Genomic DNA, 26,478 nt, shown 5'->3' on the forward strand with positions numbered 1-26,478 from the left:
CCACAATTCCACTCGATTTGAAAAATACAGCTATCATTTTCTTCTTTACAGATCGGGATTTTCTGACAATTACGGGTGTGTCGTTATCATCAAAGATCCAAACTTTGTTTTGAGCCTTGGTCGGCAGATCGTAATAGTACAGCCAAGTCTCATCACCTGTCACGATGTTGTTCACATACCGAGATTGTCCCTTATCAAACTTTTTTAACATCTCCCGGCACCAAGTCACACGTCGTGTCATCTGCTCTTCAGTCAGTTGATGCGGCACCCAGAGAGAACAAAGTTTCTTCACGTGCAAATGATCTTGCAGAATCGAACGAATTGCTGGTGCATTTAGGCCCAAAGTATCCTCTATCTGTTGGTAGGTCACTCGCCTGTTTTCGTCAAGCATTTCCCTCACAGCAGTAACATTTTCCTCCGTAACTGACGTTCGTGGCCTTCCCGGCCTCTCCGAATCCTCCAGAGTGAAATTTCCCGTTTGGAATTCTCTATACCACCTGAATATCGTTGTACGATGTGGACAATCATCATCTAGTGCAAGAGTCATTTCTTCTAAGCACTGGTCTATGGTTAAACCATGCACGAAATTATACCGCAAAACTGTCCTTATCTCATTTCGTGACCACGATGCCATCGCAAGCACTTTACACTCTCACTACTAATGAATAACTGAGCCCATCGACTTGGTGCGGCGGCTACTATGCACGTGTGAACATGTCCCAACATGCAGCAACAAGCAGCTTCCTGTGATTCATTGTTGTGTCATATTGCAAAACTTTCCTAGTACCCTTTGTATATCATTCACAAGACACCATGAGCTACTCTTGCAGCTCGTCTGCACTGCTCAGAGAAATTCATATCTTCCTGCACAATTACAATTACCCCAGGACCTTTTCATTCTCTACCACTGTCAGCGTAGTACCACAGAGTTGATACGTTGATCTGGGGTTACTGTTTCCCATATGTAGTATTTTACATTTGTCTATGTTAAACTTCATTTGCCACCTCTCAGCTCATCTGCTCAACCTTTCCAGATCCTGTTGCAGCAGCATAGCATCAGTAGTGTCCTTAACAACCCTGCCAACCTTTGTATCGTCTGCAAACTTGGACATTAAGCTTGATATACCATCATCAATATCATTTATAAATACAGAAAACAACAGTGGACCCAACACTGAACCCTGAGGAACTCCATTAATAACATTAGTCCACGTTGAGCAGTGTCCATTGATTACCACTCTGTCTTCTGCCACTCAACCATCCCTTTATCCATAGCAGCAATTTGCCTCCACTGCCACACTGCTCCAATTTGTGCAGCAGTCTTCCATGCGCAACATTATCAAAAGCCTTTCTAAGATCCAAATATATAATATCAAAATTATTCCCTGCATCCAGTTCTTTTGTGACTACATCATAGTATCCAATCAAATTGGTCAGACAAGACCTGCCCTTAACAAAACCATGCTGTCTGAGCTATAACTGAATTCTTGTCTAGATGATCCTGCAGTGCTTCTTTAACCAGTGCCTCCATTAATTTTCCTGGAACCGAAGTTAAACTAACAGTCTATAATTACTTGTGTCAGCCTTTGATCCTCCTTTGTGAATTGGGGTTACATTTGCACATCTCCAGTCTATGGGTACCTCCCCTGAGTCCAAAGAAGCTCTCATAATTATGGCTAGGGGTTTGCTTACTTCCTTTGCTGCCTCCTTTAATATAACTGGATAGATCCCGTCCACCCCGGGTACCTTTTTTATGTTTATCCTCAACAATTTCTCCTCCACTTTCCTCTCAGTTATTAGAAAATCATCTAGCTCACTGCCAATGTTTACTTCACCTATGACATTCCCCTTCCTGAATAACTCCTCATGTGTGAATGTAGATGCAAAATACTCGTTTAGATTGTTAGCCACCTGAGCAGGATCCTCAACTGTTGAACCATCAACATCCAGTGGACCAATCTGATTCATCCCTTTCCTTCTTGAGTTTAAATAGGTAAAGAACTCTTTTTCTGTTTTTCTTTGCATCCTTTGCCAAGGATTTCTCATAATCTGCCTTTGCCTGCCTAATCTCCTTTGTGACTTGGTTACAGACCAACTTATATCTATCATAGGCTTCCATGTCATCCATTAATTTGTATGTATCCCATGCATTTTTCTTCTCTGCCATATGTCTCATTAGTTCATCTGACAACCATTTAGACCTGAACCTTGAACAATATTTCTTGTAAAGCCTGGTAGCTTCCAAGATTAGTTCCTTGAATGCTTCCCATTTTGAATGTGCTGTTGGTAACATCATCAGTTGGTCCCACTGTATAGAATTTAAATACTGTCTCATTTCGCCTTTACGAAAGCAAAATGTTTTATTTTATGTGAAAAAATGCTTAGGAAATGTACACTTAGGATTGTATTTTCAATACTTCTCACAATTCGATAGTAGGCAATGAAAGAAAATAAAACCGTTTAAATTTTTGAAATCGAACAGCCAGAACCACAAAGTTATGAACAATGTAGCATTTTATGCTCATGCTCGCTACTTACTCAGTTGAATCACTGTTGAGGACTGAGTTGCATCATTAGTCACCTAGGAAGTGGCGTCATTTTTGTTACCAATTGATTTCAGTATGAAAAATTTAGTAGGTTCCGCCAAAGATGTTTTCACATTTAAAAAAAAAAGTGTAAAAGGCTGTTCTAAGGTGTAAAAAGAACATTTCCCTTCTAAGGGAAATGTCTCTACGTTAAGTATTATTTCTCATTGCATCATTTCTAATTCTTATATTTTTTAAATGTGATTCTAAAAAAATATAACTAAGAAAATAAAATAAATTTTTCTGTTTATACTCCGGCACGACAACCAAGTCAGTAGAGTTTACAATAAATCGTCAATACAAATATTTATCGTATTTAGTAGTCACGGGCTTGAACCCCGGTCCACTCAAGGAACGCGTGCTATGCACTCTCGCTCCTGACCACTGGGCTACGTCAGGCCTTATCTAATAATAAAAATGTAAATAATTTATAATTATTCTGAATTACTCAGAATATTTGATAAATAATCCTCACCCATTTTACTAAAGTAGCAAAGGGGATTTTTTGCATTAAAGAACCAAGTTTTTACTAGAATTTTACAAAGAATAGTTGTAAAAATCTATTTAATTTTATGGTTATAGAATATGAATTGTATTTCAGTGAAATCCAATTCATATTCTATAAAAATTGTTGCTGCTTAAGTATACACCTCAAATTTGTTTTGTTCAGTTGAATAATGTATTGTAAATATATTAATTGCATTTTATTGAAGATTATTATTTACTTTTAATTAATTTATTTTTTCAGGCATTATTATCTTACATAAAGACACTGCAAGAGCCGGGTGCAGTCTTAATATTTCTGCCAGGTTGGAATCTTATATTTGCTCTGATGAGACATTTGCAGCAGCATCCTGTATTTGGTACTCCTGAATATTGCATTTTACCTCTACATTCCCAAATTCCTAGAGAGGAACAGCATAAAGTTTTTGAACCTGTTCCATCCAACGTTACTAAGGTAAAGTGAAAAATGTATCTATTAAATGCTACATCTATTATAGGGATAATATCCAAGGAGGAAATATGGCTTTTACAAAGTAAACTTGCCACTCACATCATATTTCTGCTTACTATTCTGTTCTTTATTTATTGAAGAATGTGACTTCCCAAGTCCCTAAAAGTCATTCCGGTTTTAGACATCTTCTCAAGTAGAAGGTAGCTGTGTCACATATTCTTTCTCCTCAATGTTAAAAATATAAATTCAGTTCTAAGAACCTGATGAGTGAAAACATTTGGGTTCTTTCCCACATTGACAAGTCCCAGTTGTAATCTGTGCTGTAATGCATGTCAAGGGGAAGTTAGCTGTAGTGATATAATATACTGTGAAGTTGTAAAAGAGTTTAGAATTTCAAAAACTTTCACAATATTCTGTTTATAATTACTCTATCAGAGCATACTTTGACTACTACTACTAACCTGCCAACTCTTCCCATTTAGTCCAGTATTATCCAGTAATCGTGGTGCCTTCTGGTTTCTGTTTAGTAAATTGAAGTTTTACACAAACCGTTTTTAAGGAGTGATACTTTGTGATAGTTATTGTGGAATTCCGTTCTTTACTATTGCCATCTATTATGATTATTTGAGGAGTGCCTAGTCGATCTATAATGTTTTCTAGCTACAATAACTCCCCGACTTGCGTAAGTTTTTGCCGGCCGGTTCAAACTTAAAAACATTGTGGAAATGATGTTTTTAATTTTGCATCCCGTAGGAATAAATGGAAGTATCGTGAAAATATAGTAGTGTGATATTGTAAAACCCAATAACACATAGGGTTTTTTTTTTTTTTTTTTTTTTTTTAAATTCGTTCCAAGTCCTTGGAAGTTGAAAATTTCACTATATTACTAAGCTATTTATCTCTCTAAAAGTTCATATTTATAATGGAAATTGCACCACCCTTTCATTTTATCATACGTTCCCAATTATTATAAGAATCAATTTTTAATGCCTTTGTGATGTTTTATAAAGCACGTTTCTGGAGGTCATGACCATAAAACAATAAAAATAATTTGCACTTTCCGTTTTATTGGACTTTTCTGTTAGTGCAACTAATTATAAATGGGTAGTAAACTCTATCTTATTGCATTTGTGATAATCTCGATAACTGGAATTCTGTGGGTTTTTACGTTACTGTATTATGGCGAAATGTGTTCCTTTTCACTGAAATCTTCGATCATATAAAAAACAAATTTTCAGAAACTTCTCTTCATTCCTATTTACGTATTACAATGATGAAGAGAAAGTAGCCAATGAAAAGTGCAAGCGGTGGTATTGCCAGGAAACGAAACAAAATTGATTTAGAAATGAAGATGAAAATGATTAAGAAGTAAGAAGCAGGACAAAGTTTGTCATCTATTGCAAGGGAATTAGGGCTCGCTGCTTCAACTATTTTAAAAGACAGTGTGCGTATAAAAGAAAATGTCAAAGGGTCAACAGGGATCACAAAACAGCATTCAGGTGCTATATTGAGGATGGAACAGCTGTTAATAATATGGATGGAAAATCAGATTCAGAAGCGAGTGCCCCTGAGTCTAATGACCATTCAAGCAAAAGCAACAAGTATTTATAAAGATATTAAGGATAAGTACGGTGAACCCCAACCAAGTTCGTGGCAAGCAACGGGTGGTTTAATAGGTTCAAGCATCGCTCTGGTTTCCACAACGTTGAAGTCACCAGTGCCAATTCTGTAGCTGCAGAGATATTTTGAGATGTGTTGGAAAATATTATTGATGAAGGTGGCTCTATTCAATGCAGTAAATTTTAAACATTGACTAGATGCTCTGTATTAGAAAAAAATGCCAGATCGAAAATACAGTGCCAGGTTTTGAGGTGTCAAAAGATGGGGCGAGCCAAGATTGCTGTACAAATTGGAGTGGTATGGCATTAAGGGAAAGTTGCTGCAATGGATAAAGGGATGGTTGAACAGGAGAAGACAGTGTGTCAATCAGTGGACACTGCTGTACGTGGACTAATGTTATTAATGTTTCCCCCCTCGGGGGTTGGTGCTAGGCCCATTGTTGTTTTGTGCATTTATCAACGATATTGATGAAGATGTATTAGGCTTCTTGTCCAAGTTTGCAGATAATATAAAGGTTGGCAGGGTTGTTAATGACAGTAAAGACAGTATGCTACTGCAACAGGATCTAAAAATGTTAGGCAGATGGGCTGAGAAGTGGCAACTGAAGTTTAACATTGATAAATGCAAACTACTGCATAGGCGTAGCAGTAACCCAAGAGAAATGTACCAGCTGTGCGGTACTACACTCAGGGAGGTGGAGAATGAAAAGACCTGGGAGTAATTGTGCAGTCAGATATACAGTTGTCTGAGCAGTGCAGACGGGCTGCCAGAGCAGGTCATGGAGTTTTGTCAATGTTATATAGGAATTTTGCTAGCAGAAACAAGGAGGTGATCATCCCTTTGTATAAGGCAGTGGTCAGGCCATACCTTTACTGTATATAGGTCTGGAGTCTTCATTTTAGGAATGATGTAGAATTGCTAGAACGAGTACAGAGAAGGGCAACAAGATTGTTGAGAGGAACAAAGGGGTGTACTTATGAAGAAAGGCTTAAGATCTGCAAGTTGCAGCATCTGGAGACTAGGCACCTGCGAGGTGACCCATTTGATGTGTATAAGGCCTTGAATGGTTCGAGCATGCTCAATGCTGATGGGATAATTCCTTTTGCCCAGATTAAGAACCTGAGGGGGCATAGATTCAAATTGAGGAAAGACAGTTGTAGAATAGATGTGCAGAAGTCTGCCTTTAGCCAACAGGTAGGTGATTGCTGGAACAGACTTCCATCTGTTGTGGAAGTTGATGGCTGAACTAGACAAACATTTGGAGTGATCAGATGGTTTTTTTTTTTTTTTTTTTTGCTGATGCTGTTATAACCTTGCTTTCTTGCATCATATGCTTCAACTAATAAGGAAGTCAGAGTGTTATTTTGCTCAAAATTCTGTTTTAAAAATTTAAAATATTTGATATTTTTACTAACTTTATCAGGATGTTTCCTTTTTAAGTGATCTAAAAGTCTTGATGGTTTCATAGCCTCATTTGGAAAAGAACTATTACACAAAAGACACATGGGCTTTCAGTAAAACCACAGGCTAGATCCAGATACTGTCGACACTTCTTTTCAGCACCTGACATGATTGATAATGGGTTGAATAACTACAAAAAATTAAATAATAAAATGTAAACTGTTTCCATTTAATTCTCATAGCCCAGGTCACTTACAAAAATAAACAACTTCCACAAGGAAACAATAAGCCAATACTAATTGTTTCTTAGAAAGTAGAAACAATAGACTGAAACATTTCCTCATCCCATCCATGCCTCATGTATTCACCAATGAAATAAAAGAAAAATTAAACCATGCCCACCATGCTGCCGTCAAGGTCTCCGCTGTCGGAAATGCACAAACATCAAGGATTGTGGAGACATTACCTCTGAAAGCATTGGCCCCTCGACGTGGGCACCTGTACATGGTGAGGAAACCTCCCAGTGACGCTGCTGGACTTCCAGACTAGCATCACTGGGATCCAACGCCCACAGCCCAGGTTCCAGGCTTACATCAATGGAATCCGGCGCGTTTGCTGTGCACTGCGACTCGTGGAAATTCGGAAAGGGGGATCCTGGTGGTTGAGGGGGCCCAGCTTCAATACACCACTTTGGCCCCTGCTTCGACAAGACGGGTGGTCCTGGAAGGCCCGGCTAGGATCAATCGGCTAGTAGGCTAGCCTGCGAGGGTCAACCGTGTCAATGCCACGCCCCTATCCTCATGGTCCGAGGGAAAGGATTCAGGCTGGCGGCGGTGTGGGTATAGTGTTTGGGTAGCCCTGGCGTTCCACTCCCGAGCGCATTTATTGCCTGCCGGGTAGTGGCGTCCCTTTGGGCTCCGTGGTGGGTGGGGAGCCCGGGCACTGAACAATTTAAAAAACTCCATGAATCCTGATAAACTGACTTCTTCAGGAACCCCAACCCGGTCCCTATCTGAAATCAATGAAAAGGAGACAGATAGCATTATTGCTAAAAAGAGGCAGCGAACGGAATTACCATCAGGGCCTGTCCCAAGGTTCTTAATCATGCATTCTACCAATGAAACACCCATTAACGTTAGAAAGTCACTTTCTAACGTTAATACACTCTACATCCACGCTCGCGATTTTGTCATCCCTCTTCCCCCCACCCACTGAGCGCTGTTTTGACCGGGAAAGATGATTTTAGCCACGTCCATGTTTTTTATGGCGAAAAATGTTCACAGCGATTTAAAATTCACATTTTTTTTTTAGGTTTCATTTTTTATTAAATCAGCGACCGCGAATACGCAAAACTGTGAATACAGATACTGCAAATAGCCCTTTTTTATTCAAAAAGGGTTAGACGGGTTTCACCCAAATCAGTTAAGAGGCTTCGTTCTGGAGACCTTTTAATTGAAAATAAAAATGACAGGCAATCTGAACATCTACTCCGAACAACATCAATCAGAGGAATCCCTAGAACAGTGACACCACACAGAACACTCAATTCATCGAGAGGTGTCATTTCGGAGTGGGACCTTCTCAACGTAACCGAGGAGGAAATCTGCTCCGAATTAAAACCACAGGGAGTTATTGCCGTCAAAAAAATTACTGCGCGAAGGGATGGAAAACTTGTTAAAACCAGGAGCATTATCCTGACTTTTAACTCTCCTAAAATTCCTGATGAGATTAAAGCTGGATACATCAATTGTTCAGTGCGTCCATACGTTCCGAACCCATTTCGGTGTTTTAAATGCCAGAAGTATGGACACTCTCAAATGGCCTGCCGTGGAGTCCTTGCATGCGCTCGATGCAGTGCAAAGGACCACGAAACAACAGCATGTTCAGCCGCAAAACCCACCTGTATTAACTGTGAAGGCGAACACCTGGCCTACTCACGAGCATGCCAGAGGTGGATAGAAGAAAAAGAAATTCAATGGCTGAAGGCAGAGCTAAATATATCATACCAGGAGGCAAGGAAATCGGTAAAACCCCTGAATATCACCAAACCTACCTACGCCCAGAAGGTAGCAGGGAGATGTTCCGTCGGAACTCAGACGGACATGACCATTCCTCCAAAAGAGTCTTTCACTCCCATCGCGCGTTATCTTTTAAGTTCTCAAAAACCTGCACAGAAGAACCAATCAGCTGCCACTCCTATATCAGTACCCCCTAATGCTCCACAAGCAACAAAGGAAATTATGAAAGAAAAGAATAAGAAAGGGGAAGTCCCCCCCCCCCCCCCCCCCAGAACCCAAGAAAACATGGATGTCGAGCAGAAGGAGGTACCCGAAGATTCCGTCTTGGAACTCTTTGCGGAGGAAGAAATGGACACGGGACAGCGTCCATTCTTCCCCAAAAAAGATAAACCCAAGACTGATAAAAGTAAGCCCTCAGCACCTCGGAAGCCGCCTGATGGACCCACCAAGCCAAAATAATGGCTAAATTCCTACAATGGAATTGTCGTGGATTCCGGCGAAATATTGATGACATCAAGGCCCTCCTGCAAAATCACGAGCCAGTTTGGTTTTGCTTGCAGGAGACATATCTAAAGGCAAATGACGATCCCACCATGCACAATATCACAATTTTTCGAAAGGATAGAATTGCGGATGGCTCTGCTCATGGAGGAGTGGCTATCCTCGTCGGCAATCAGACCCCAGTTCAGCCCTTGCTAATTACAACTAGCATGGAAGCTGTTGCAATTCGCTTTTCGGTGGGATTTATATTAACAGTTTGCTCTCTTTATTTGCCACCTGGGACTGATATCCCCCAGGAAGACCTTGATCTTGTAACGCAGTTGCCTCCCCCTTACTTACTTCTCAGGGATATGAATGGACATAACACCCTGTGGGGTAGTGCTAACATCAACGGAAGGGGACGAGTCATAGAGCGTATGCTCAATGACAATGACCTTTCCCTTCTAAATACTGGAACAAACACCTTCTTCCACGTGCCTACCCGTACTTTTTCTGCCATTGATCTCTCTATCTGCTCCCCTTCTCTACTCCCTTCACTCACTTGGGAAGTGGCGGAGAATCCATACGAAGTGATCACTTCCCCGTGATAACTTTGTTACACAGTGGGAGCCCATGTCTTCCTTTTAGGTTACCATGGTGGAAGTTTGATCAGGCTGACTGGAAAGCCTTCCAACATCAGGCAAATTTTGACCTCAGTACAGTCAGTCGGGAGCCTATAAATGACGCAGTACAGTACATCACAGAAATCATTGTCCAAGCAGCTGCTAATGCTGTCCCAAAAACATCTGCCCGGTTTCCACCATTTCCCAAACCTTGGTGGAATTTACAATGCACAACAGCAAAAAAGGCTTAAAACAAAGCGTGGGGGATATTTCGCCGATATCCTACCACGAACAACCTTATAGCCTTCAAACGTGCACGAGCCAAAGCACGGTACATCCGTCGTCAGAGTCAAAAGGAATCATGGATCTGTTTTACATCATCTATTAACCAGTCTAGTAACTCTAAGGTAGTCTGGGATAAAATCCGGAAAATGAAGGGAAAATATACATCCCACCCTTCTTCAATCCTAGATTATAACGGATGCACTATTGCAGACCCAACTGCAATAGCCAATGCTCTTGGGGAAACATTCTCTAACATCTCCGCAACATCCTCGTATTCCCCAGAGTTCCTGGTCCTGAAACATAAATTGGAAAATCAAGCACCTAATTTTAAGTCCAAGGGCCTCTATCCCTATAACGGGGCATTCACTATAGAAGAACTGAAAAGAGCCCTCACTCTTTTCAAAGCAAGTGCTGTTGGACCAGATGGCATCCATTATGAAATGATTAAACATCTTTCACCAAAATCTATGGATTGTCTGCTCCTTCTGTATAACAGAATCTTTATTGAAGGGTAGTTTCCGGACTCCTGGCGAAAGGCAATCGTTCTTGCCTTTCCTAAGCCAGGAAAGGCAAGAACGATTCCTGACTTTTGGATCCATTCCTAAGCCAGGAAAGGATCCAAAAGTCACCACCAATTATCGTCCTATTGCTCTGACTAGCTGTCTGTGCAAAATCCTGGAGAGAATGGTTAATTCTCGTTTAATATGGTACTTAGAATCAAATGACCTTCTCTCCAACATCCAGTGCGGCTTCCGAAGGAACCGGTCCACTTTGGACCATCTTATTAGACTGGAAACATCCATCCGGGATGCTTTCCTAAAACACGAACACTTGGTGTTGGTGTTCTTTGACATGAAGAAAGCGTATGACACAACTTGGAGATTTGGCATCTTAAAAGATCTGCATAGCCTTGGCCTTAGGGGGCAACTCCCCATTTTTATTAAAAACTTTTTAGCCAATCGATCTTTCCAAGTTCGTGTGGGATCCTCACTCTCTCGTTTCTTTAGCCAAGAGGAGGGAGTGTACCGCAAGGATCAGTATTAAGTGTCACGCTTTTTGCCATCAAAGTAAATTCCATCACAGAACAACTTCCTCCAACTGTAAACAGTGCCCTCTATGTTGATGACTTTAGCATATTTTGTCAGTCATGCAACATGAGGGTTATTGAAAGACAACTGCAGAAAGCTATTGATCGCCTCAACTCCTGGGCTCTTGCTAATGGCTTCAGGTTCTCGCCGGAGAAGACCATTTGCATACACTTTTGTCGTAAGCGTAATCTTCATCCTGAACCTGAATTAAAGCTCGGACAAAATGCAATTCCAGTAGCAGCGGACACAAAATTCTTGGGACTCGTATTCGATAAAAAGCTGACTTTTCTGGAACATATCCGTCAACTCCGCACAAAGTGCACAAGAGGGCTGAATATTCTGCGCTCTCTTTCCTCAACATCTTGGGGTGCGGATCGATGCACCCTACTACGCATCTATCGTGCACTTCCAGACTTACGATCCAGACTAGATTACAGGTCCCTGGTATACAATTTGGCCAGAGACAGTGTACTTCGATGGCTGGATCCTGTCCATCATCAGGCTCTCCGTATCGCTATTGGAGCATTTCGAACATCTCCTGTCCAGAGCTTATACGTCGAAGCAAACAAACCACCGTTATCACTTCAACGTAAGCAGTTGTCTCTAAAGTATGCCTTAAAACTGAAATCCCTGCCAGACCATCCTACGTGGCCATTCGTTTTTGAGCCACGATGGGAAAATTTGTACAACACCCGTAAGACTGCCAATCGTCCTTTTGGTATTCGTCTCCAAGAGCTACTCAAAGAACTTAGTATTAAGGTAGACAAGGTTGCCCAAACACCAAAGCAACCCCTTCCACCCTGGTATGCTCATGTTCCAACATGTGACTCGTCCCTTAGAAATTGGCGAAAGTCAGACACTCCATCGTCTGTCTACCTGCAGCTTTATTCAGCACACCGAGCTGAACGTTCTGACTTCGCGCCAGTTTACACAGACGGTTCGAAGTCGGAATCATATGTGGGATCTGCTGCTGTCTTTACAGACAGCACTACATCGGAGCAGATTCCCTCTGAATGCAGTATATTTACTGCAGAGCTGCATGCTATAGAGTTAGCTTTGGATCACATTAGTGAATGCCAATACCAACGGTTCATTTTATATTCCAATTCTCTCAGTGTGTTACAGGCTTTAATATCTGTGAGGTATAATCCTCATCCAGTTCTGTCTAGTATTCAGCAGAAGATTCACTTCCTCCTTGGACGTGAATATGATATCTGGTTCTGCTGGATTCCCAGCCACATTGGGATTAGGGGAAATGATTTGGCTGACGCCGCAGCCAAATCAGCAATTCCCAATAATAACTGCTGCCTGTCAGTCCCCTATACAGACTACAGGCAAATAATACACCAAAAGATACATTCCCAATGGCAGGATTCGTGGAATAGCCAGACTGCGAATAAATTATATCGTATAAAGCCTGTAATTGAACCGTGGCAGTCTAGTCTGCGCAGGAATCGTAAGGAGGAAGTTGTTCTTGCCCGGACCCACAGTCATTTAACTCATTTGTTTTTGCTGAGGGCTGATGACCCTCCTATGTGTGTGTCCTGTGGCACAATTTTATCCTTAAGACACCTTTTAATTGACTGTCCAGATTTTAGCAATATCCGTTTTACCGCTTTTAACCATCTGACTGAGCCGTATACACTCAATCAGATTTTATCTGACAATGACAATGTGTCTGCTGTTTTTAGTGTTTTTAAATCAATAAAGGTTTTTACTCGTATTTAAAATTTTTACGTTATTGTTATTTCTTTTATTATATATCTGGACATGGTGGCCTAACTACTTAGGTCACTGAGAGAATAAATTTTTATATATTACCTAGTCTTGGCGCATTATAGCCTTAGATGCTAATGCGCCAATAAAACCTAAATCAATCAATCAATCAATCTGAAAGCATTGGGCATTTAATGACCACGAAAAGGTGGTTGAATTAAATCTTACCCACTGTCTTCCTTTTATCAATATTTCTCACTCACTAATATAATATACCTATATTATATTAGTGAGTATGTGTTAAAAATTAGTTGTTTCAGTGGAAAAGAAAACCCAATGAGAGAAATTAAATATTAAGGAATAGGATGTCATCTGGTATGGTTGCACTTTGGAGGTCCATAAACTAATACCACTGATTACCCCCCCCCCCCCCAAAAAAAAAACACCCAATTTTTGCCAATGTTGCCCAGTTGTGAACCCCTGATTTGGTCATTAGAATAGTAATCTATGTATGTCTGTGATCACTGAAATAGGACCACCTACACCTGGGGTCAGGCCTCCCTGGGCTTGCACATATCGCGACAGTGTTTTACAAGCGGGGCTCGTGCATGATGATACAGATTGCCCCACTATCTGAAATGCATTCCATAACTGTCCACACTGGAAAGTGGGAGCTACGTTTCTGACCTTATCCCCTTTTGGATTTGATGGTGTGCAAGCTGGAGGAATTGAGTACCAGTGGTACTCAATCCTTCCGGCTTGTCTTGAAGGCAGTCTTCAGTGTTCAGCAAACCATTCTCACTCGCCTTTGATCCATTAACCTGCTAGAAGACATTGGGAACATTAGAAATGTCGAGGTTTGGGTATGCATTTGGAAGTGATTATGCGATAGCATAATTTCCTTATATTCTCCTTTATGAATTAGATGATATTAGTGCTGCTCCAGTCCATCTTGCCTAATGCATTATGCAATAGCATGATCAGTTCACCCTCCATCAAATGTTCTATGTTGTGCATATCAAAAGAACTAGGTCAGAACACCACTGCCACGCCTAGCTTGTATTGTCTGTATCAGCATCATCATCAAATGGGGCCTCTAGCCACTCACACATCCTTCAATCAGCATGATACAAAAGAAATCTCTGACAGCACCTTCAAGTCAGATGTGTTTGTGACACAAGACACCTTCTGTAGTGTGAAGTAAAGAGGATATGCCAAGCTGGCCATTGTACTTGTTGAACCATCAGGCATCTCTCACACTGTTCATTCAACACAATTTCCTACATGCGGGATTTTGGAGGTGGCCACAACACCCAACCTTATGCCGACAATCATGTCTCATTGAAAGAGTGTCACAATGCAGCCTCTTCCCATGCCCACATGCAGAACCAAGTATCAGCTCTACCTGTACCCACACAGACTGTTAACTCATTCACCACTCTATCCTTATATTCCTTCATAGCATAGTTCTCTTCCTCTGATTAGCATAAGTAGTCCTATGTAATGTGAAAAATGTTTCTTGCATCCCGAGTTTTTATGACTTTGCCAGAACAGTTTGGTCATACAAAACCTCTCTGTGAACTGTTGAAGTGGTCCTTTGTAATATCCTTAACCAATGATGTGATTTGTAGTGAAGAATAGAATACATCCTGTCATTTCCTTAGATTCTCCTTTATAAATTTGAATAAATTAATGGTTGATAACTGGGATTATTAGCAAATCTGGGATGTTTTCGTTTAATAGTGAAAGCATCCCAGATTCGAATGATGAGCTCATTAACATTAATAATTTGATGGACTCACTTGCTGCTCCATATTCTAACTATAATAGAAATGTATGTACAAGTTAAAGTAGTAGTATTAATAGATGCTTCTCAGAGATTAATATTTCACTTATTTTGTAGCAAGCAGATTCCTATTTATCCCCCCACCATCATTTAAAAAAGCAAAGTAACCAGCTTTTCTACCATTTTAGCTGGGATTCATGAGTCTACTATTTCAATTTTTTATGAGATACATCTGAATTACTCTGTTATTTCTTGTATGTATTCACTGTATTGGGAGAATGCCTTAACACCATTCTTAGTGATTTCTCTTTTCATTTTGATGATACCCAGACAAATTTGGTGCCTTGCAATAATTGTAAATATTCCATGCTTTTTTTCCTTTTCTTCAATTAAATTTTGCATTTCTCTTGTCATCCAGTCTATCCTTGTTATTAAACAGTACTTTTCTAATAGTTTGAATGTATTATTAGTGACTTCCAGGATAATACTTTAAAAATTTGTCATGGTGTATTTGTATCCAACATTGTTTTTTCTCCCTTTAACATATTCCAAGAATTACATTAACCCATCCTATTTATAAAATTTAAGTAGGATTGGTATTTGTGGTGGCCAGTGATGCAACAAAGCAAGCTTATACAGCATTGGCCAGAGAAAAAAAAATATATATTCCCATATCACCATCCTCTCTACAGTTTGTCTAATTCTTCCTCGAATTTATTCACACTACCCACTTCCACTGCGTCAGATGAAAGCCCATTCCAGCAGTTAACTATCTGCTGGCTGTAGGTAGAATTGTGTACATACTTTCTGCAACTGCCCTTCCTCAATTTGAATTTATGCCGAATGATGTGTAGGCTGAGTGAGAGGAAGGATGCCATCAGTATTGAGCTTATGCAATCCATTCCAAGCCTTGAACACCTCAGTCAGATCTTCTTGCGGTTGCTTAATCTCCAAACCCTACCGATTTACAGAATGGATGCCTTTCTCGGTAAGAGCACCCTTTCTTCCCCTTTGGAAAATAAAGGGGAAGAAAAGGGTGCACTCTAAAATATATGTAATGTTTGAGTACTCCATGCTTGTGACCATGGTTGAGAGGTGCATTTCTATGAATTTTACAGTTGCACTTATTGTTATGAAATAAAAGAATATATAATAAAATTACCGCGCATAAAAAAATAAAATAGATACAAAATGAAACTAAAAGTAAAATTATCAAATACAATAGTAGAGCACATACTACCTTTTCAAACAGCTATAGTTTTATCATGAGTTATGGGAGAAAAGTATTTGGTTGACCAGACAATTCAGTTTATGCATCAAACAGTAATTTAGCTTGTGTTAATTTTGATAAAATTATTTAAGTGAAACTGAATTGAATAGTAGTTTCACTGTCTCCAAGAAAAAGAGCTTCTGAAACACAAAGCTGATAATTCTAGGTGTTTATTAATTATCCTGACTCATTCAGTCAGTCTGTTTATGTTCCTTTCTTCTGGCTTGAATAAAGCAATTTGTTTCTTTTAAATGTTTCAAAATATGAAAATCTGAACATAGCTCTTCAGCCTAATGTGCCTCACATCTATGTACTTAGGTCATTATTCCTAGTTATGCTGAAGAATGCTATGTGCATATTTATTTTATGGGCAGTTTTCAATTCTCTCACTTCCATTTTGGAAGCTGGTTTTCATAGCAGACTAAATCAGAAGGATGATTGTGATTAGTCATAGGCTTCAGCCAAGGCTTGTGGAGAGTTTAAAACAAGAGAAGACTTGTTCTTTTGTTCATTGAGGAAGTACTATATTGCTGCATGTGAATACATAGTGTTCCCAATGAAAAATTATATTTTTATAAATGCTGAGGTAGCAAAAATTCCATTATGATTGTTATATTTTTGTCATTACAGAACAAAGCATTTTATTGATCAGTAAGGAGGAATTTCATTGAGAAATTCAAGACTGTATTTTAGCAATTTTTTTAATTAGTGAAATGATGTAACAAAGCAGTGTATTTTCTGCATGAAATAAACAAACAAAAAAAAAAAAAACTTGTATTATACAACTTATAGCCATTGTTATTGAAGGGGGGAGAAGGAGGGGAGAGAGAGAGAGAGAGAGAGCACTCCTTAGCGTTTTCTCCAAACTCTTCCAGCAGAAGGCACCAATTCAGTTTTTTCTCTTAAATTTTCCCAGCTGTCAAACTGAACTATCCAGAAATGCATTTTAAGGGCTGACAAAACTGTCCACATACGAACTTTCCAAGTTCTAGTGTAAAGAATACAACACTGGTTACAGATAAGTAGAAATAACCTGTTATTCATTACCTAACAAAATAATAAATTAATGTTATACTCAAACCATGACACTGTATTTCATTTGAGCAACATTTATCCATCTTGAAAAGTTCCATTAAGGTTCTCATGAATGATTTATGCATTTGAGCACTCTCAGATCCTTTCCAACTTTAATTATTTGTGTTCAATTTAATGGAACAGCAATATTGGAAGTTGTAATCTAGGCTATTACTATTAAGAGAAAATTTTATATTCAAATTGTATATTGCTAACAGTTTCTAATAATTCATTGAATGAATCATATTGGTATATCAGAATTTAAACTATATATGAAATGTTTCTTTTTCTCCTGTACAGATCATACTGTCCACTAATATTGCAGAAACTAGTATAACCATTAATGATGTTGTGTTTGTTATTGATTCTTGCAAGTAAGTAGAGATTTCCTGTTACAAAATTTCTGGCTAAAATATAGGTCAAGTTTGCATCTTTAGTTACCAACAAAACATGATAATTTTAAGTTTTCCTTATGATTGCTGATTCCTATGAAATACAGTATTTTTTTTACCACTGTGCTCAGAAATGGCAATATGCTCTCCAGCAGTGATTATTTCTTGAAACATTGCACTGTTGAATGAATTTTTATTTTACAGTGCTAACTAGACATAATAGTTCCCTAACCTCCCTTATTTTAATGGAACTATTACATCCACTTGGGAAGATGGATATAAAAGTTTTTATTTTATGTATTTGCATTTAAAAGAAAGTGTACTTACTTGGCAGCAAAATGTTTCAGGAATTGATTAAATGCTATTGATTGTTGAGCCACCATATGAAAATGCCAGTGAGCAATATGTGGTGACCATTGTTGTCTGTCTGAATGCACCTTTCATAAACTCACTCTATCAGGAGTCGGTAGCCTTTTTTGAGTGAAGAGTCATTTTTGATCTAATTAAAAAAAAAAAAAAAGAGAATCCGAAGAGCAGCACCTCAGCTCAAGCTGGAAGGTGGGGGGAGGTTTTTTAAGAAATGGAATAGAGTGGGAAGATGTTTTATTAAAAAATATATATTTCGAAATATTATTTATTAATACTGAAAAAACGTAACAAACATCCAATTAGGTACAAATTCATGTGACGTTTGCTGCTGAACTTCTTGAGCGAGTCTCAAGAAGTTCAGCAGCAACATCAGGTCTCAACATCAGGCCTCAACATCAGGCGAGTATGCCGTAATTTTCATCTTTAAACATGCTGAGAGACTCGCATTGTTCAGATGGTTCCTTGATTTATTTTTAATATAGTTCATGTTCAAAAATATTTACCCGCAGAAATTAGTTGAACCAAAAACTGAGAGAAGTCCAAATGCAGATATTTTCAAATTTATATATGTGTCCGGTAAGCAACTCCACGCATCGAACACAATTTGTCTTGCATTTTCAACTCATTTATTGCAATCCATTTGTGTAGAATTGCAAGGGAAGCCTGTTGCCCCTCCAAATTTTCAATTTCAGTTTTAAGGCATTTTAGTCTTGCACTCCACGTGTCCTTGATTTTTAAGTTCTCTAACTCCATTTCAAATTATGCTTAATGGGGCTAAAGTTTAAAGAGCCACATGCAGCTTGAGTCGCAGGTTGCCCACCCCCGGCCTATAGTAATAACTCACATTTGTTTCAATACCTCATCACTGTTTATGTATCATACTAATTAATGAAAGTGAAATGTTTATCATACCATGTGAGGCTAAGATTTTTTTTTTTTTTTAAATAAGAAAATTGCATTTACTGAGAATGATACTTAGCACAGAAATTGTAAAATGGCATCTTTTCTCCATTTTTTCCCTTCCTAATTTAGATATGCCAAGTACAATTTTGACATGGGTTTTTGTTATGCAGTTAATAACTGAAATAAATCGTGCATTTCGAGTTTTTGTGATTTCTAGATATGTCAAATGAAAAAAATTTTATTTGTGTGACATGTTATTTTGCAAATCCAAAATGGCATGTTCCTCTACATTCATTTAATGCCAATTTTTAAGGAAATTAAGTCCCCTTATATATATATATAGTCTGCTGAATGGAGTGATGAAGGCAGATATGCATCATAATCATAATCTTCAGCAGGAATAAGCAGTGTCCTTTTTATTTTATTTATTTATTTATTATTTTTTTTTAAATTAAAAGTTTTGTGAAGAGAGAGTTCAGAAATTCATCCACAATGACAAACAATAGCTGCTTTAGAAGGAAGACGTGTTTCTATTGTTGTAATTATTTTATGGCACTTAGAAGTTTAGTAGCCAATGGAACGTTCAGTTACTATTAGTGAACAAATTTAGCACCTCATTGATAATTATTGATGGTTAAAACGTTGTCAGAGTCCTATAGTTCTTATTTTGTAAGACAGAAAAAATATTTGTTGAGCACCAGGAACAGGAAGGTTCCTGTTCCTGGTGCTCAACTTCACTGAACCCTTTTATCTACGGAGAAAGAAAAGTGCATGTTAGGGCCAGTGTTGCATATGATGCTGGCCAGTGTCCATATAGGTCTGATGTAGCCGAGTGGGAGTGATTAGTACCAGACTGCAATAATTTACACACGCTGCTTAATATAATGACTGCAATAATTTACACACATTACTGCTTAATATAATGACTGCAATAATTTACACACATTACTGCTTAATATAACTACTGATATTATTCTTGTCAAAATAACTAGTTGTAAACCCCTCTGTGTAATCATGCAGATTTTTTTTTTTTTTTTTAAGTACTGGCATGCACAAGCAGAGTCTGCTCAGTAAATTGGACTTTCTATCAACTTATTTAATAAATTGAATTTTGTGTTGTGTGCCGCAAGAATAAATGTAATACGACCATTAAAAGACTCTACTGCACACTTTGTGGGATAACATTTGTTGCAAGCACGCAGTTGTTTACAGTAATCCAGTTTACAGATTAGTGCATAAATTGGAAATAAGGAAAAAGTTAGCCACATGATCTAGCATATAAAGAGAAGATTGCAATCAAAAAAAGAATTCCATTATCTAAGGACAATATTCATATGCAATGGCACAAAAAAAAAAGGGAAAACTTAGTTTTTATTTCTGTTAGATGCCCTTTGAGTTACACAAAGTATTCTTCAAAGTCCTCACATAGGCAAAAACCATCATCACAGAAATCATTTTCCACAGAAAATGGTGTAACACAGCTGGGTTTCCATTATGCATCAGAATTATTGGACTCCTTTCCCCTCAAGAGTAAACTGCTGCTTTGAGTCAACACAGGTGAATTTTCCAATACTGCAGTATAATTACGCGTGCTGTTCAAAAAAAGTACAGCCAGGCTTCGCATAATGCACGTTCGATTAATGCATTTTTCAGTTACTGCTATTAGAAAAAATTATACTACTTTTTACTTTACACAATGCAAATTTCCAGTTAACGCGATCTTTTTTATGTGATAGTTGAAAAAGATGCGAATTGCACACTAAGTGTCTGATGGCTAATAAACAAGTGTTTCCCCCCTCACTGTGTTCCATCGGAAGCGGACGTGTTACTTGTTTATCTCCTGCTAATAAACTCACATGCAGATGCATTTAAAAATTATAATTTTTCTACACCTGTTAATTATGGATAAAAGAAAGTGAAAATCAACGTGATTGCAATAACAAAAAAAACAAAAGTTATTACTTTAGCTGAAAAATTTGAAGTTATTAAAAAACATGAAAGTGGTGCAAACCATGTGAAAATCATAAGAGATGTAAGCTACAATGAATCTACGGTACAAACTATCTTGAGCCATAAGGATGAATATAAAGAGAAAAGTCAAGTTTCATCAACTTCTTTTGGTTTACAAAATACCACAAACAGAACACCAATAATGATTGAAATGGAAAGTTTGTTTTATCAATTTGGATAGAAGATTGCAATCAAAAAAGAATTCTATTATCTAAGGACAACATTCAGAGCAAAACTATTAACGTTTTTACTAAGCTCAAAGAAACAAAATATCAAGGGGAGACTGAAACATTTGTTCAGGGTGGTTTGAATGTTTCAAATATCGAGCAGGACTGCATAATGTTGAAGTAACAGGGGAAGCTGCTAGTGCTGATGAAGATGCTGCAGCCAAATTTCCTGCAGAATTGCAAAAAATCATTCAGGATGGTAAATACAATGGCAGATATTTAACGTAAATGAAATGGGCCTATTTTGGAAATGGATGTCAACTAAAACTTATTTGGCTGCAAATGAGGCATCACAACCTGGGTATAGTCTCAGTCTCAACAGATCGACTAATGCTTTTATTAGGAGGTAAAGCTGAAGATGATTTTAAATTAAAACCTATGCTTGTGTACTGTACACAAAATCCTAGGGCTTTAAAAAGATACAGCCATCGAACTCTTCCAGTCATTTTACGTTCAAATAAAAGCATGGATGACTAAAGCCCTATTTGAAGACAACTGGTTTACGTCTTATTTCTGTCCAACGGTTAATGCCTATTGCAACAAAAATAATCTTACTTTTAAAGCTCTGTTGCATTTTAAATAATGCACCTGGACTCTTCTTAGGGGACGATTGCAACTTTCATGACTTACTATCTCCGTAGAGCATTTGCACAGGGACTTGAAGCTACAACAGGAGACGATGCAATTTCTGTACCGGATTTTGGAAAAAATATAACATATGAGTGGCCATCGAAAACATTCATGCAGCATGGGAAGAAGTGACAGCCAGCAATATGAGAGCAGTTTGGAAGCATCTTTTACCCCTTTGCATAAACGATTTTACTAGCTTCAAGGATGCAGTTCAAAAAGTTATTGAAGACATAACTAATAACAAACCTTGGTTTCAAAAGCTTGGCTACGGCTAACATTCGAGAATCACAGAATTCACGTTCAGAACAGCTAGCCGACAATGATCTCCTTCAGTCATTTAAGATAATGGTTAAAGAACTAGGCGAAATCTTTTGTCTCGCAGAGAACTCAAACAAAAGGTAATGGATGTTAATGATAATATTGAAAGAAGCATGCTATTTCACTAAGGCCTAGAGAAGCTTGTTGTCGGCCATCAGAAATTGTATGATGAAAAATAGAAAGCCAGAACAGTTCAAAAGACTGGGTTCAAATATTTCTATAGCATATAGTTAGTTTCTTCATTATGTATTTTCCCAATAACATTTAATTCTATAATTATTTTTATTATCTTTTACATGGTATACAGATAAAAAGTAATTTAAAAGGTACATATTTTTAAAATTATGATGGTCATGGACCAATTATAATTTTTCCTATTGATTATTATATTCGATTAATGCTTTTCCATTTTGTGCCAATTCACTCACGGGACAAATTAATCATGTTAATTGAGGGCAGAGGCGCCTCCGTAGCCAGGTGGGAAGGAGCAGCAGCAGTGCGTAGCACAAGCTTCTTGATTAGACCGGGGTTCGAGCCCGTCACCACCAAATACGGAAGATGCGGAAAGGTCAGGGAATGACCACCGCATATCCCGGAGCAATATGGCCTTAGTTGCTAATGCTCCTAAAAACCAAATAACAAACAAACAAACAATTGAGGGCAGCCTGTATATATTCTAACCTACTTCACTTGGATTATGCAGTATTTTTTGAGCAGGCATCTTCTTGTACATCACTTTACCAAATCTCAGTTTAATAGATCCAATCCTTTTTTATTTTATTTTTGACTTTTTATTATTTTTTTCAGGTGATTTTGGGAACTAAGGAGTAGAAAATTTTTGAAATAGAGAAATAAAAACTACAGGCCATGATAAAATACCTGTCTTTGAAAGGAATGCCCCTGCGGGATGCATTCGTGCTGTATGGTGCAGACATTGGGAAATAATGCTGTTGCATATTCCACAGTTGTGAAGTAGCACAGAGCATTTCTTTGTGGCAGGGAATCGTGCGATGGTGCACGTCATTCTAGATGACTGACATCCACCACTGACAAAAACATCAGCCACATGCATGACCAAGTGATGCAGGCCAGACAAATGACTGTTAAGTATATAACTGCGTTTAGGCATTTCACTTGGCAGTGTCGATTCAATCCTGGCAAAATAATCGAAGGTGTAAAAGGTCAGAGCTTGATTGGTCCCACAAACATTAGACATTTGCAAAAGGTATGCCACAAACAAATTTGCATCACCAACTTGAATGTGCTTCTTGTGAATCCACAAAATTTTTTGTCCTGGGTTGGTACAACGGATGAAATCATGACTTCAATCGCTTTGACCCAGAGACTAAAAAACAGTATAATGCAGTGGTTTTTAACCGGTGTGCCACGGCACCTTAGGGTGCCGCAACATTCCAGGGGTGCCATGTAATTCGGGTTTAAGTTACTTAAAATTATTATTATATTTTAATTTATATGTTTATTTCATTATAAAAAGGTGTACAGTATCTTTTTAATTTTGTAGTGATCTATAATTGACGTTTACTTAGTACTTCTATATAAAGAATAAAATTATATACTGTATATATATAATTTGTATTATGAAATGTAATTTTTATAATTATATTATTGTAATAAATATCATGTAACATATATATTTTTTAATATTATATATATATATATACACGGATATATACAGAGAGAAAATCGGATCAAATAGGCAGAAAATTGAGTAGGAGTGCTGCAAAATAAAATAAATTACTTAGGGGTGCCGTTATTAAAAAAAAGGGTTGAAAACCACTGGTATAATGTGATAGCATTCCTGTTCTCTGACTTTCAAGAAGTTGCATATTTGTTTTGTGGATTTGGAAAAATAATATACAGTAAATTAGAAAAAGTTAGAGCTACCAAAGGATATGGGAAGTTATTGGGGAAACAATATTTGATATAGAAGTTTTATTAGTATCAAAAGATCATACTGAAAATGGGTGAGTAGTTTTGGGAAAATAGAAACTTTTCTTGCCAAAATGGTCATTATTTGATAATAGCAAAAAGAAATGATGGAAAGGAGATAAAGATTGGGGATAAAATTATACTGCTTATATCGATTGCAAATCCACACGGCACTGCTATCTGATGCGGAAGAGTGATTGCTGCAGATTTCATCGGGAAGAAAGGAAAGTTGTAAAGAATATAGAATGAGGCTAAATTTTTACGTGATGAGTTATAATGATGGGAGGGAATGAAAAGCTGAAATAACCATTAAAAGTTAATGAAAAGAGAATAGTATAAGTGGTAAATCATGATAGATATCTTGGCAGTCTTCTACCAAGTAATGGTAGTACTCAACAAACTGAAACTAGAGGTATGAATATGAGAGATAAGTTATTTGGAAAGAGGATTTAATTATTTACAGTAAGAATAGATATTGAATTAGGGTTTTTTTTTTTTTTTTTTGTTATATGGCAGATCATGCTTTACAGATTGAGACACTAAGGAAAAAAGATATTACAAGAATCATAGTTTTGAGGTGTTTGTAGGGATTTAAAGAGTGAAATTGACATATGGTTTAGAATTGAGGAGGTATTAACAAGAGTAAGAAATAATGGAAGTGTTTAAAAAAAAAAGGAAAATAAAAATGGATTTGACGTGTGGAAAGGAGGTTTGTTAAGGGATATAATTAAAGGGAAGGTGATGGGCAAGAGACTGAGGGAAAGGACTGGAGTGTTTGATGATAAAGCCCGATGGGCATATCATAGTCTGAAAGAGTGATCTAAGTAATGTTAGGGAAAGGTAGACATTTAATAACTTCTTCCATGAGAACACATGGAACACATGATGGTATAAAACATTTCTTGACACTACTATTAAGCTTCTGAAGTTGGATTATTGTGAATCTTAGGTTAGAAAGGCAACTGGCCTTCTGTCTGACATTTGGTTTGCACTCTAACTGAAACTGATTAGGTAGTTGTATATTTAGCATATTAGTTTTAATTCTCTTCTATGAAATCCACTGTTTGTTTGTTTTACAGATATGTAGTTAAAATTTTTATTTAAGCTATGTAGCAGTAATCATTAATTCAAAAATTCATGTCAAATTACTATTTGGTTTACCTGCTCAGACCTTTATTCTTAAATGTATTTTACAGAGCAAAGATGAAACTGTTCACTTCCCATAACAATATGACTAATTATGCTACTGTTTGGGCTTCCAAAACCAATCTGGAGCAGCGTCGTGGTAGAGCTGGACGAGTTAGACCAGGATTTTGTTTCCATTTATGTAGTCGAGCAAGATTTGAAAAGTAAAATTATATAATAATTTGTTTAATGATCATTGAGTAATTTATTGAAAATGATTAATTTTATTAGTTTTTCTCTATGATCGTTATGTCATGCCACTTGTACATTATGTTCAGCAGTTGAAGAATGAGTTAACCTGATAGCTAGTGCATTAAAATCTAAATTTAATAGATTTCATCTTAATGGACTTTTGGAAACAAAGGATAGTGTCAACTGAACTAGGCTTTTCATTTTTGTTTGTTTGTTTGTTTGTTTTATAGAACAGTATTATTAGAAACAAGGAATCAAAATTTGTTTATATAACAGATAATTTTATTTTAATTATCTGTTAATATATTCTGGTGCATAAAGCAAATTTAACTTATAGCTAAAAGAAGACCAGCCCTGCTTATGTTTATCAATACATTATCAGATCGCAAAACTGAAGCATTTTATTCTCTTTTATTACCATTAAAGTAACTTGTCATTGAAATATGTTACCCAAGTCCACTGTACAGTTCCTACTGTTATCAAGAAATTGTAAACAAATTCAAATTCATATATCATTGGATATTGGTATGAATGAATTTCATACGTGGGAATTGCAAGCCAATTGGGAATTCTATGTTCTAGTGTGTGAACTTGGCTTACAGTATATTAACTTAGTTTTAAGGTCTCCTGATTTGACTTTTTTTTTTCTTTTCTTTTTTTAACTTTATTTGGCCCTTTCTCTGTCTCACCATCATAATGCAAGGTGCAGTTATTAAATAATTGCTCTTGGTGTGTAGTGGGCTGTGCATACACAGCTCACTACACACCAAATGACATCTGTCAAACAAAGACAGCAGTTGACCTTTAACCTTTCCATAGCTGTCTGCCAAGTTACGCTCCAACACACTTGTTCACTTTACAGTTGACAGGTTTTCATTACGTTTGCAGTTTGCCAGAAAAATAACACAAAAGAATCAAACAATGAATCAACTTCAAATTTAAAAAAAAAAAAAAAAAAAAAATTAAATAAAACACTAACTGAAAATTGAGTTGTTATGTAACGTTTATGGGGAAGATAATGTCAAGAGCTTGTATGGTTGAATGGCATAAAAGATTATTAGAAGAAAGAGAGAATGTAGAAGACTATGAACGACCAGGTCATCCGGTATCTATGAAAACATGAACTGGTTAAGAACATTGATTAGAAGTGGTGGTTGTTTAAGCATCAGAACTCAATTTTAACCGAAAATTTAGGCATGTGAAAAGTGTATGCCAAGATGGTGCCAGAAATTTTCAATGAAGAACAAAGAATGGGAAGGCTCCAAGTTCATGAAGGTGTTTTAAAAAATACTGAAGAAGATCCAGACTTTGAATACTGTAATTACTTGCAATGAAAGTTGGCTGTTCCAGTACAACCCAGAAAGTAAAACACAATCAGTGCAATGGAAGACAAAACATATT

At 37.5% G+C, this 26,478-nt stretch overlaps 1 protein-coding gene across 1 annotated transcript in view; it reads left to right on the plus strand.

The window, feature by feature from the left end:
* The window catches only part of LOC150077352 (ATP-dependent RNA helicase A-like), a 338,077-nt gene that overhangs the window by 230,124 nt on the left and 81,475 nt on the right, over nt 1–26,478 (plus strand). Inside the window, 3 exon segments of the mRNA XM_090386433.1 lie at nt 3,334–3,543; nt 17,202–17,275; nt 24,897–25,049. Coding sequence (XP_090242559.1) covers nt 3,334–3,543; nt 17,202–17,275; nt 24,897–25,049 — 437 coding nt within the window.

This window comes from Mastigoproctus giganteus, chromosome 12 (genome assembly GCF_048544385.1).
Source record: "Mastigoproctus giganteus isolate SK-2022 chromosome 12, ASM4854438v1, whole genome shotgun sequence".
NCBI lineage: Eukaryota > Metazoa > Arthropoda > Arachnida > Uropygi > Thelyphonidae > Mastigoproctus > Mastigoproctus giganteus.